The 14285-nt window shown below is 41.6% G+C and overlaps 1 protein-coding gene across 1 annotated transcript in view; it reads left to right on the forward strand.

Moving 5' to 3' along the window:
- Window positions 1-14285, forward strand: part of VWA8 (von Willebrand factor A domain containing 8) — a 476746-nt gene that overhangs the window by 261127 nt on the left and 201334 nt on the right. Inside the window, exon 30 of the mRNA XM_068267802.1 lies at window positions 5160-5362. Coding sequence (XP_068123903.1) covers window positions 5160-5362 — 203 coding nt within the window. The remainder of the gene's footprint in view (window positions 1-5159; window positions 5363-14285) is intronic.

The raw sequence follows: 14285 nt of genomic DNA on the forward strand, positions 1-14285 counted from the left end.
GCAGAGCAGAATCTTCAGTCAATCTCAGCAGTTCATCTCAAGGGGTCTCTAAATACTATGGCAGATCTATTAAGCAGAAAGAAGATGTCAAATTCAGAGCTAAACATACAAATATCCAGGCACATCGCCTCTAGTTAGGACATTAAATAAATTTTTAGGGAAAGGGAGGTGCTGAAGGGGGTGTGGCTAGAAACAGCAAAAATCAATTAACCCTTCGCACACTCACATGCAAATGTTCAAACAAATGCATTCACAGATTTGCTCATCCAGGCACAACTGTTATCCCTACTGCTAAATTAAAAGCCAGGGTTTTAGTTCACAGAAGAATGCATTCTTATGCTTAGTCACCTATACTGCGCAGAAGTACCCAGGTAAACATAGGTGTCCTAACTCTGGCCCTGTAACATGCATAGTGCAGACATGCAAACACATTCATTGCATGTCTGCACTATGCATGTTACAGGGCCAGAGTTAGGACACCTATGTTTACCTGGGTACTTCTGCGCAGTATAGGTGACTAAGCATAAGAATGCATTCTTCTGTGAACTAAAACCCTGGCTTTTAATTTAGCAGTAGGGATAACAGTTGTGCCTGGATGAGCAAATCTGTGAATGCATTTGTTTGAACATTTGCATGTGAGTGTGCGAAGGGTTAATTGATTTTTGCTGTTTCTAGCCACACCCCCTTCAGCACCTCCCTTTCCCTAAAAATTTATTTAATGTCCTAACTAGAGGCGATGTGCCTGGATATTTGTATGTTTATTCTTATCATTGACCCCTGTGGCTAGGGTCTAATTCGGTGCACTCCCCCCTTCCCCTGTATGTTTGTCAGCATGCAGACAGCTTATGCTGGTGTATGCGCATAGTGCACATGGACACATAAAATTAGCTCCCTTGTGCGATTGGTAAGATGCACTGTCTTTCCCAGGAGAGGAAGTTAGGATGTGTGCTCCTAATCCATTGATAGGTTTGATGCAATGAATGTGTTTGCATGTCTGCACTATGCATGTTACAGGGCCAGAGTTAGGACACCTATGTTTACCTGGGTACTTCTGCGCAGTATAGGTGACTAAGCATAAGAATGCATTCTTCTGTGAACTAAAACCCTGGCTTTTAATTTAGCAGTAGGGATAACAGTTGTGCCTGGATGAGCAAATCTGTGAATGCATTTGTTTGAACATTTGCATGTGAGTGTGCGAAGGGTTAATTGATTTTTGCAAATTCAGAGCTAAGTCTAAATCCAAAAATATTCAGAGAATTGACACAGAGATGGGGACATCCCCAGATAGATCTGTTTGCCAACTGGGAAAACACGCACTGCACCCGGTTCTTCTCTCTAGACCCAAGAGGAGCTTTAGGAGTAGATGCATTGGCCCAGACATGGGACTTTCAGATCGCCTATGCATTTCCTCCAATCCCTCTATTGTCAATGGTATTGCAGAAACTAAGAACGACAACAATGTATCTGATATTGATTGCGCCCAATTGGCCAAAACGACTCTGGTTCCCAATACTAAATTCAATGTTGGTGGACAGACCGATCCATTTGAGAGACAGACACAATGTACTAAGAAAAGAAGGCGAGTTGACTCAGATTCCCAATCTTCAGCTGACAGCATGGTTTCTGAAGGGCAAATCCTAAGACAAAGAGGTTTATCTGACAGAGTGACAAAGACAATATTAAATAGTAGAAAGAAGGTTACAAGAGCTATTTACTTAAAATATTGGAAAACCTTTTGTAGCTGGAAAAAAGAGGTAGGTCTGAGATCAAATAGACTGGCGACAGTATTAGAATTCTTGCAAGACGGTATTGACAAGAAGCTGGCATTAAGTACATTAAAGGTGCAAGTTGCAGCCCTTTCAGTTTTTCTTAATAGGCGGTTAGCCTTAGAACCATTAGTTATTAGATTTATGAAATCAGTAGAACGATCCAGACCAGTAATAAAACGTTCGTATCCTAGATGGGACTTAACCTTAGTGTTAAACACTCTAATGAGTGATGAGTTTGAACCGTTGAGCAGTATTTCATTACGATTGTTGACTATTAAGACAATTTTCCTCGTAGCTATGACCTCAGCAAGGAGGATAAGTGAACTGGAAGCCCTGAGTTCAGTCGAACCTTTTTGTATGGTTTTTCATGATAGAGTAGTCCTGAAGACGACAAGTGAATTCTTGCCAAAGGTAGCTACTATATCCAATAGGATGCAAGAGATTGTATTGCCATCCTTTTGCAAAAACGCCACTGATCCCAGAGAGATGAGATGGCATAACTTAGACGTCAGAAGATGTTTACTATATTACCTTGACAGAACTAAGGAATTCAGGAAATCTACAGCACTATTTATTAACTTTTCTGGAGCAACAAGAGGGAAAAGTATGTCCAAGGCATCGATAGCAAGATGGATCAAGATCTGCATTAATGAAGCATATAGACTTAAAGGTATACCATGTCCAAAGGATATAACCGCACATTCAGCTAGGTCAGTTGCAACTTCCTGGGCTTACAGAGCTGGAGCTACGGCAACCGACATCTGCAAGGCGGCAACCTGGAAGACGGTTAACACCTTCATCAGGCACTACAGGTTGGATCTACTATCGGCGGAAGAACAGGCTTTTGGAAGGAAAGTTCTTCAAGCTGTGATCCCTCCCTAAGGTTAGTGTTGTTCATTGCATATCATCTCATATGTAGCACCTGTCCTGGAGGGTTATTGGAAAAAACCAAAATTAGCTTACCTGGTAATGCTGTTTTTAATAACCCTCCAGGACAGGTGACCCACCCTAAGACTTATACGTGCACGTAAATAATGGTATGTTGTAAACATGTGTTTATGTAAGTTGTAAGTATATATTTATGTAATATGTAAGGTATTCTATCGGAACAGTTAATTGAGACGTACTGGTAGGTAGAGATTAGAGGTGGAACTTATAGAGAGCTAGTTCTTTGTGTTTCCTGTTGGGGGCGGGCCCGAATCTCATATGTAGCACCTGTCCTGGAGGGTTATTAAAAACAGCATTACCAGGTAAGCTAATTTTGGTTTTCATGTATCCAGGGCCTAGATTATTCAGGGATTTAAATGTCAGTAGGCCGATCTTGAATAGGACCCTCCATTCTATAGGTAGCCAGTGAAGGGAATGCAGGACTGGCGTTATGTGGCAGTGACGGGGTTGGTTGGTTAGCAGTCTGGCAGCAGTATTCTGTATCAGCTGTAGGCGGTACAAGACCTTTTTTGGAAGGCCAGTGTAGAGAGCATTGCAGTAGTCCAGTCGGGATGTGATGAAGGCGTGGACTAAGGTTGGCAGATCTTCTGGGGGCTATGAGGTGCTTGATTTTTGCAATGTTCTTCAGGTGAAAATAGGATGATTTCACCACAGCAGAGATTTGAGTTCTGAAGTTTAAATCCCCATCAATTAGAACTCCCAGGCTACGCACATGATCAGAGCTGCGTAGATCCGTGCCTCCTATTCCCAGTGGTGAAGACTGCAAGTTAAGTTGTTTTGTTATCATGCTCTGCCCTCCAATCAGAAGGACTTCAGTTTTGTCTGCATTTAGTTTCAGCCAGTTGTCATTCATCCATTGCTGTAGTTCACGTAAGCAGGCGTTTATAGTTAGAGTTGGGTCTGTCACACCAGGCTTGAAGGAAAGATATAGTTGGGTGTCGTCTGCATAGCAGTGGTATGTCAGGCCATGTTTTTGGATTAGTTTTCCCAACGGTAGCATGTAAATCGTGAAAAGCAGGGGAGAGAGGATTGAGCCCTGGGGCACCCCATACTTAAGTGTTACAGGGGTGGACAGGAAGGGCCCCATAGACACTTTGTGGGTTCTGCCACTCAAGAAGGATTGGAACCACTGAAGTACTATGCCATCAATGCCGCAGTATTCCTGTAGCCTGTAGATACATTTTGCTTATCACTGTTATTGGTTTCTGCCTTACTATGCCCCTCTACCTATATGCTCTCTGAAACACAAGTAACTTTTTAGGGCTCCCATATACCATTTATGGGCTGTATCACATTATGGCTTTATGGGAGCTACAGAAGCGAGAAAAGGGCTGCTGGGTTGTATCGCTCCCCCACCCTTTACATTGTAAGCCTTTGGCAGAACCTCCCCCCCACTGCGTGTCCTTCTTGATCTGCAACCCCATCTATGACACCCTTCCCATGGACTAACTCGGACTTGAATGTCTGGGTCTCTCTAAAATCACATGCATCTTATACCCTGTTTGCATGGACAACCTTATGCAATGTTGTATAACTGTTTGCTACCTTTCTGTCTGTCACCCCTTGTTTACATTGTATGTATCCCTATTTAATGACCATCACTGCGTAATATGTTGGCGCTTTATAAATACTGTAAATAATAATGGGTTAATATACAGATGAAATGACGACAACCTATATGCTTGATATCCCTCAGTCATTATGACTATGTCCTAAGTTTTATCTTTATGCTCAGAAAATGAGAGACAGTGGAATGGAGGCACTCTTAGATACTAAGTTGTAATACACAACTTACTGGTCTGATACTAAGTTGTAATACACAATATACTGGTCTACGTGCCAGGGCATTTATAATTGCATCAAGCCAGTCTTTTGGTCAACATTGCTCTGTTGTATTGAATAGTAAGCCAGGTAATACGACTGAGTCACAGTTCAGCTTTCCAATTTTTTGTATCACCTGCCTTTTCAATGCACAGTGAGTTAGTGATTATATAACCCTGATGTATTGACCAGCGAACAGGGAGAGGATACAGGAAGTTAAAAAGCTTTTACAAATCTTTTGGAGGTAGCAACTCCTAAAGCATCTACAGGCTTTGTGTTTTCAGAGCATGCTCTAGAAATACAACATTGATTGGTAAACTGTTGTTCTGAGCTGTATGATTTTAGAAAATCATTATTATTATTTATTTATAAAGCGCCAACATGTTTCGTGGCACTGTACAATGTAAGAAAACAAACAAGGGATGCATAATGATACAGACAATGATATACATCAAATATGAACACTGGTACTAAATACAGATTAATGCGTAGATTAATGCGCAAATATCAATTGAGAACATCTCATTTCAGATTGTGCATGTTTTATACATGTTAAATTTAGTTCATTCTTTTATCCACTTAATAAATTCAAAGCATCCATTTTTTTTTCATTTTTTTTAGAACCTGATGGTGGCAGCACTGTCTTTGTGGCTACATGTAATCCAGTGTCCTTGTACTATATGAAGGCTCATGCAGATAAAGGATATTATGTGGATTTATATGATGTGTTCCCGAGAACGGTGGGAAATGTGTGGCAGCCGTCTGTGACAGTGGCGCCTTTGGGTCACCCTCTTACTGGACAGGTTATTGTCCATGAAGAACAGGTAGGCTTATTTTTTTAAGAGACCAAATAATGTAGATGTTGTATGCAATTTACGCAGAAAATCACCATTGCAAATGGGAGTTTGAGTATCTGTTTATGGCTTGCAAGCCAGGTGCTCTCACAATTACCCAGACAAGCTCCTTTAAACCTGAAATCTAAGAGAAGATGAAAAACTCTAAGCCCGTTTTAGCTGTGTCCTTAATAAAAATCGTGTACCATCTGCTTACACAAATATGCTGAGAGTAAGTAAGCCCTTGCGGGTTCCATTACTGCTTGCCCCAATTCCTGGTCCCTGTTACGTGGAGAGAGGAAGGGAGGCTGCCACTGCCAAAACAGTTTTCCAGGCAAACCGTTAGCCATTAGAAACAGTATATTTTAGTTTGCATCCACTATGGACATGAACTGTCCATATTGGATGCAAACTAAAATATACTGTTTCTAATGTGTGTCGCTAATGGCTGTCGCTTATGCAGCCTTTTTTTTTTTCATTTTGTTTTTAAATCATGATCTGCTTTAACCTCCTAAGACCCAAGTCTTTAAAACTGCACTTCTGTTTGTATTTTATTTTATTTTTTTTAATGGATGAAGCTTTTACCTGCTGTGTATTAACTGGCGTAGAATTCTACAGTATCATAACTGTATACAGTATATTTGATGGATTTTAAGGCCTATGCTCAATGGTATCTATCGTAGAACTTTAATGATAAAATACAGTGGTTTCCAAAAGTATTTGGCCCCCTTGAAGTTTTCCACATTTTGTCATATTACTGCCACAAACATGAATCAATTTTATTGGAATTCCACGTGAAAGACCAATACAAAGTGGTGTACACGTGAGAAGTGGAATGAAAATCATAAGATTCCAAACAATTAAAAAAAAAAAAATAACTGCAAAGTGGGGTGTGCGTAATTATTCAGCCCCCTGAGTCAATACTTTGTAGAACCACCTTTTGCTGCAACTACAGCTGCCAGTCTTTTAGGGTATGTCTCTACCAGCTTTGCACATCTAGAGACTGAAATCCTTGCCAATTCTTCTTGGCAAAACTGCTCCAGCTCAGATTAGATGGACAGCGTTTGTGAACAGCAGTTTTCAGATCTTGCTACAGATTCTCGATTGGATTTAGATTTGGACTTTGACTGGGCCATTCTAACACATGGATATGTTTTGTTTTAAACCATTCCATTGTTGCCCTGGCTTTATGTTTAGGGTCATTGTCCTGCTGGAAGGTGAACCTCTGCCCCAGTCTCAAGTCTTTTGCAGACTCCAAGAGGATTTCTTCCAAGATTGCCCTGTATTTGGGTCCATCCATCTTCCCATTAACTCTGACCAGCTTCCCTGTCCCTGCTGAAGAGAAGAACCCCCAGAGCATGATGCTGCCACCACCATATTTGACAGTGGGGATGGTGTGTTCAGAGTGATGTGCAGTGTTAGTTTTCCGCCACACATAGCGTTTTGCATTTTGTTCAAAAAGTTCCATTTTGGTCTCATCTGACCGGAGCACCTTCTTCCACATGTTTTGCTGTGTCCCCCACATGGCTTGTGGCAAACTGCAAACAGGACTTCTTATTCTTTTCTGTTAACAATGGCTTTCTTCTCTTCCATAAAGGCCAACTTTGTGCAGTGCACGACTAATAGTTGTCCTATGGACAGATTCCCCCACCTGAGCTGTAGATCTCTGCAGCTCGTCCAGAGTCACCATGGGCCTCTTGACTGCATTTCTGATCAGCGCTCTCCTTGTTCGGCCTGTGAGTTTAGGTGGACGGCCTTGTCTTGGTAGGTTTACAGTTGTGCCATACTCCTTCCATTTCTGAATGATCGCTTGAACAGTGCTCTGTGGGATGTTCAAGGCTTTGGAAATCTTTTTGTAGCCTAAGCCTGCTTTAAACTTCTCAATAACTTTATCCTTGACCTGTCTACACCAGTTCCTTGGACTTCATGGTGTTGCTCCCAATATTCTCTTAGACAACCTCTGAGGTCATCACAGAGCAGCTGTATTTGTACTGACATTAGATTTACACACAGGTGCACTCTATTTAGTCATTAGCACTCATCAGGCAATGTCTATGGGCAACTGACAGCACTCAGACCAAAGCGGGCAGAATAATTACGCACAGTTATTTATTTGTAAAAAAAAAAAAAAAAAAAGTTTGGTATTTTGTATGATTTTCGTTCCACTTCTCACATGTACACCACTTTGTATTGGTCTTTCCTGTGGAATTCCAATAAAATTGATTCATGTTTGTGGCAGTGATATGACGAAATGTGGAAAACTTCAAGGGGGCCGAATACTTTTGCCAAACCACTGTATATTATTTTAGTTATACATTTATGAAAGTCCATTGCCCTATGCTTGCAAAATTAAAATGAACCACAAAAAAAATCACCCCGTTTGGAAAGATTGACTCCCATTTCTGAGCACATTGTAGTAAAAGGAAAAAAATTAGGACAGGTTTTTAGCTTCTACAATTCTTCCAATTCAGTGACTATTTTTTTTTCTAAAGCTGAAGGAAAATACTCCATTCTCCTCCTCCTTGACCTTTCAGCAGCTTTTGACACAGTGGATCATTCCCTACTCCTCCAGTCCCTCCAATACATGGGCATTCATGACCTCACCCTGGCCCGGCTCTCATACTACCTTTCCAACCGCTCCTTCACAAACTCTCTCAATGGCTCCTCATCTACCCCCAACCACATCTCGGTGGGAGTCCCCCAAGACTTGGTCCTTGGCCCCCTACTGTTATCCCTATACACATCCTCCATTGGCAAGGTTATCTCCTCCATGGGTTTTAACGATCATCTGTATGCAGATGTCTCCCAGATTTACATCCACACCCCTGACCTATCCACCACTACCATGGACAAGGTCTCCTCCTGCCTATCAGCCATCTCCTGCTGGATGTCCACTAGGTTCCTGGAACTAAACCTGGACAAAATGGAATTTATAATCTTCCCACCCTGGCCATCCCTGACCCTTCCAGATGTGAATGTTAATGTTAACCACACTACCATTAGCCCTACCTCTCAAGCCTGCTGTCTTGGTGTCATGCTGTGCTGTGTGACCAAGTTTGCTTGTTTTCGTGTATTGTCTTATTGCTGTATGTCACCCCTAAATATTGACCGTAACCTTATCTAATGTTACATAGTTATTTTGGTTGAAAAAAGACATACGTCCATCGAGTTCAACCAGTATAAAGTACAACACCAGCTTGCTCCCTCACATATCCCTGTTGATCCAGAGGAAGGCGAAAAGACCCTTACAAGGCATGGTCCAATTAGCCCCTAAAGGGAAAAATTCCTTCCCGACTCCAGATGGCAATCAGATAAAATCCCTGGATCAACATCATTAGGCATTACCTAGTAATTGTAGCCATGGATGTCTTTCAACGCAAGGAAAGCATCTAAGCCCCCTTTAAATGCAGGTATAGAGTTTGCCATAACGACTTCCTGTGGCAATGCATTCCACATCTTAATCACTCTAACTGTAAAGAACCCTTTCCTAAATAAATGGCTAAAACGTTTTTCCTCCATGCGCAGATCATGTCCTCTAGTCCTTTGAAAAGGCCTAGGGACAAAAAGCTCATCCGCCAAGCTATTATATTGCCCTCTGATGTATTTATACATGTTAATTAGATCCCCTCTAAGGCGTCTTTTCTCTAGACTAAATAAACCCAGTTTATCTAACCTTTCTTGATAAGTGAGACCTTCCATCCCACGTATCAATTTTGTTGCTCGTCTCTGCACCTGCTCTAAAACTGCAATATCTTTTTTGTAATGTGGTGCCCAGAACTGAATTCCATATTCCAGATGTGGCCTTACTAGAGAGTTAAACAGGGGCAATATTATGCTAGCATCTCGAGTTTTTATTTCCCTTTTAATGCATCCCAAAATTTTGTTAGCTTTAGCTGCAGCTGCTTGGCATTGAGTACGATTATTTAACGTGTTGTCAGTGAGTACTCCTAAGTCCTTCTCCAAGTTTGATGTCCCCAACTGTATCCCATTTATTTTGTATGGTGCTAGACCATTAGTACGTCCAAAATGCATGACTTTACACTTGTCAACATTGAATTTCATCTGCCATGTATGTGCCCATATAGCCATCCTATCCAGATCCTGTTGCAATATGACACTATCTTCCTGAGAGTTGATGATTCTGCACAATTTTGTATCATCTGCAAAAATAGCAACATTGCTCACTACTGCATCTACTAGGTCATTAATAAATAAATTGAAGAGCACTGGACCCAGAACAGACCCCTGTGGGACCCCACTGCTAACAGTCTCCCATTTTGAGTACGATCCATTGACCACAACTCTTTGTTTTCTGTCCATTAGCCAGTTCCCTATCCATGAACACAGACTCTTCCCCAGTCCTTGCATCCTCAACTTTTGCACCAGACTTTTGTGGGGAACATTGTCGAAGGCCTTTGCAAAGTCCAAGTATATCACATCTACAGCATTCCCAATATCCATATTAGCATTCACTACCTCATAAAAGCTGAGCATGTTAGTCAAACAGGACCTGTCTTTAGTAAACCCATGTTGATGCTGAGAAATAAGATTATTTTCTACTATGAAGTCATGTATAGTATCTCTTAGTAACCCCTCAAATAGTTTGCATACAACTGATGTTAAGCTTACAGGTCTATAATTTCCTGGATCTGATTTTTTGCCCTTCTTAAATAATGGGAAAACGTGGGCTGTACGCCAATCCACTGGGACTCTGCCAGTTGCAAGAGAGTCACAAAAGATAAGATAAAGGGGTTTATCTATAACTGAACTTAATTCCCTTAGGACCCGAGGATGCATGCCATCCGGGCCAGATGCCTTTGTTTATTTTTAATTTATTTAGTCTTGCCTTCAATTCTTCCTGCGTTAAGTATTTAATATTACAGTTAGAAGATTGAGACTCTTCCGCCTCTGTAGTTTGCAACAGTGCTGTTTCTTTTGTGAAGACAGAAGCAAAAAAAGCATTTAATAACTCTGCCTTACCTTGGTCATCCACCATTGAGTTCCCACTCTCATCCTTTAGGAGTCCTATACAGTCAACCTTTCTTTTTTTTAGAGTTAATGTACTTGTAAAACTTTTTGGGGTTAGATTTGATATCCTTAGCGATTTGTTTTTCAGCTTCAATCTTTGCCTGCCTAAGTTCTTTTTACAATTTTTATTGCACTCCTTATAATTGCTTAGTGCAGCCTCTGTCCCCTCCTGTTTTAAGACCTTATAGGCATTCTTTTTCCTCTTCATTTTATCTTTAACCTTTCTATTCATCCATAGAGGCCTTTTTTATTCCTAGACATTTTGTTTCCATATGGGATATACATACTACAATATTGATTGAGTATAAGTTTAAAAGCTTGCCATTTCCCTTCAGTGTCTTTCCCTTGTAGTACATTATCCCAGTTCACCAAACTTAGTGCCTGCCTAATTTGATTGAACTTTGCTTTTCTAAAATTCATAGTTTTAGTGGTCCCGCTGCCCCGTGGCCTATCAGTCACCAGATCAAACGTTATCATGTTGTGATCACTATTTCCCAAATGTTCTTGAACCTGCACATTTGATACATTATCTGGTCTATTAGAAATGATCAGATCCAGTAACGCATTCCCCCTAGTTGGTTCCGTTACCATTTGAGTGAAGTAATTGTCCTGTAGTGCTGCCAGAAATCTGCTGCTTTTACCAGAATGGGTAGCCTCAATACTCCAGTCAATGTCTGGAAAGTTGAAGTCGCCCATAATTATGACCTCATTTTTACTTGCAGCTTTTTCAATCTGCTGTAGTAATCGCAGTTCTGCAGCTTCATTAATAAGAGGTGGCCTGTAGCATACCCCAATAAGCAATTGGCAACTTTTATTTCCACCATGAATATTTACCCACACGGACTCCACATCTTCACAATCTTCCTCCATCTCATCGTTGAGGACAGCTGTAAGAGAATTCTTAACAAAGAGACAAACCCCTCCACCTTTTTTCCCTGTTCTATCCCTCCTAAACACATTGTATCCTTTTAAATTAGCTATCCAGTCATGGCTTTCATCCATCCATGTCTCGGTTATTCCCACAATGTCATAGCCTTTGTCATTCAGAATGAACTCTAGTTCGTCTATTTTATTTGCAAGGCTCCGAGCATTGGTTACCATGCACTTCATATTTTTACCACCACATTTACCAATTTTGTTTACATGAAATGGGCTACTTGAATTTTTACCAACCTCCTTAATCTTTACACTGTCCCCACCCCCCTCTGCACCCTCCATAATGATAGGTTCCCACTGTCTTTTTACCTCATCTTGTCTACGTATTGAGACTTTATCCTCCCGCCTCCCCTCAGATCCTAGTTTAAAATCTCCTCCAACCGTTTAGCCATCTTCTCCCCCAATGCAGCTGCACCCTCCCCATTAAGGTGCAGCCCATCCCTGCTGTAGAACCTGTAGCCGGCTGAAAAGTCTGCCCAGTTCTCCAGGAACCCAAACCCTTCCTTCCTACACCAATTTCTCAGCCACCTATTTAACTCCCTAAGCTCCCTCTGTCTCTTAGATGTAGCACGTGGCACTGACAGTATTTCAGAAAACACCACCTTGGAGGTCCTTGCTTTAAGTTTATCTCCAAGTACCTGAAAATCATTTTTGAGGACCTTCCATCTCCCACTAACTTTGTCATTGGTGCCAATGTGTACTATGACAGCCAGGTCTTCCCCAGCCCCACCCAGTAATCTGTCAATTCTTTCCGCTACATGCCGAACCCGAGCACCCGGGAGGCAACAGACTGTACGGCATTCACGGTTTCTTCGACAGATTACCCTATCTGTGCGCCTAATAATTGAATCCCCTACCACCAGTACCTGTCTAGCCTTAGCTGCACTCCTATTCCCTTTCTCGTTACAGCAGTCTGCCCCTTGGTTGCTAAGGAGCACATCCTGCTGCAGCATTGCTACTCCTGAATCATCCTCCCCAATATTACGCAAACAAGCATACTTATTAGTGAGGGACAACTCGGGACTAGCCTCCCTGCCACTTTTTCCCCTACCCCTTCTAACTGTGACCCAACTAGCGGCTGCCTCTGCTTCTTGGTCCGGCTGTACTCCACCCTCCTCATCTTCAACGGTTCCATCCAGTGTCTGGATCGTGAGATCCAAGCTCTTCTCCATGTTGTGTATGCGTCTCAGTGTTGCGAGATGCTTATTTAGCTCTGCGACTTCCGCCTCTAACTGAGCAACACGCACACACCCAGGGCAACAGTAAACACCCTCAATCCACTGATCAAGGCATGCATACATGTTAAGCTAATTAATGTTAATGTTATTAATGTTATGCTGCATAATATTTTGGCGCGTTATAAATACAATAAATGAAATAATAAATAAATTGACTGGAACGTTTTATCTGCTGCTGTCTCAATCCACAGGAAAAACATGCAAGAATGCACACAGGTGCACCTTCTAGTTTTTAGATCTCACAGTGATCATGTGACTAGGCGCTACTCGATTGGCTCCTTCCTCTGCACTAGAGGTCCCCATCATCAGCCAGGATCACTAGGCATATTAATTACTTCCTGCGTGTAAAATGCGGGACTAACAGTGATCTGTGGTATCTCAGTTTTCGTTTTTTTAACTGTTAATAGACTCCCAATGAGAATTGAGTATAGGTATCATTTTGTTAAATAATTCAATATCTTTTGCAATTGTATCATTTTTACAGGCTTCAAATTCATCCATATGCACTGTAAAAAAAAAAAGAAGTTATTAGCAATTGATTTTTAAGCACTTTCTTTCTTGAAAATGTCACTATTAATAATCATTTCACAAAATAAATACTGGTAGTTTTACACATTTTACAAAGAAATGCTGATGCTTAAAGGGACACTTAAGTCAAACAAAAAAAATGAGTTTTACTCACCTAGGGCTTCCAATAGCCCCCTGCAGCTGTCCGGTGCCCTCGCCGTCTCCCTCCGATCCACCTGGCCCCGCCGGCAGCCACTTCCTGTTTTGATGACAGGAGCAGACAGGCTGGGGACGCGAGTGATTCTTCGCGTTCCCAGATACATTAGCACCCTCTATGCTGCTATATGGTATATGATATATGCTATAGCAGCATAGATGGCGCTATTGTGGCCAGGAACGCGAAGAATCACTCGCGTCCCCAGCCTGTCAGCTCTTGTCACCGAAACAGGAAGTGGCTGCCGGCGGGGCCAGGAGGATCGGAGGGAGACGGCGAGGGCACCGGACAGCTGCAGGGGGCTATTGGAAGCCCCAGGTGAGTAAAACTCATTTTTTTTTATTTAAGTGTCCCTTTAAGCAAGAAAAGAAAATGTCAAAATTGATTTTTATGAATTTTAGTGACTAAATCATACGTTAACATTTGCAGAATGGGACACAAAGGCATTTTTATCACTATTTATCAGGATAATTAAGGTTTAAAATATTCAGATCTGATTAATACATTTTTAGAGGCTGTAGTAACAATTTTAAGAAGTCCTATACAAAATATATAGATATCAAGCAGCAGCACCTAGTAATTAGTGGTGAAGTGTTCAGCTATCATCTGGATCATATTAGACAATAGCAGTGGCTATTGGAGAATGAGAAGAATGGATCTGGATCAACTTCTATCCAAAGTGTTCTTAGACACACTCGTATACATTCAGGAGAGGTAATAACCTGGTAGCCTCTCTTGTCAGAGCTAATGTGGGGAGGTGAGTTGTTAAACAAGCTTAACGCAAACCTAAACTGAAAATTTAAAGTCAAAATAAACATACATCGGTCATACTTACCTCCCGTGAAGTCTTCTTATCAATCTCTTCTCTCCTCTCCTGCATCCTCTGTGATCAATGGAATTCTCCGTCCTCCATTTTGAAAATGGCCAATACCCCATAACCGCTCCCTGGTCAGCACACTAGTAAACTGTAAAATCACCCACTTGAGTGATT

This window comes from Hyperolius riggenbachi, chromosome 2, assembly GCF_040937935.1.
Source record: "Hyperolius riggenbachi isolate aHypRig1 chromosome 2, aHypRig1.pri, whole genome shotgun sequence".
Lineage (NCBI taxonomy): Eukaryota > Metazoa > Chordata > Amphibia > Anura > Hyperoliidae > Hyperolius > Hyperolius riggenbachi.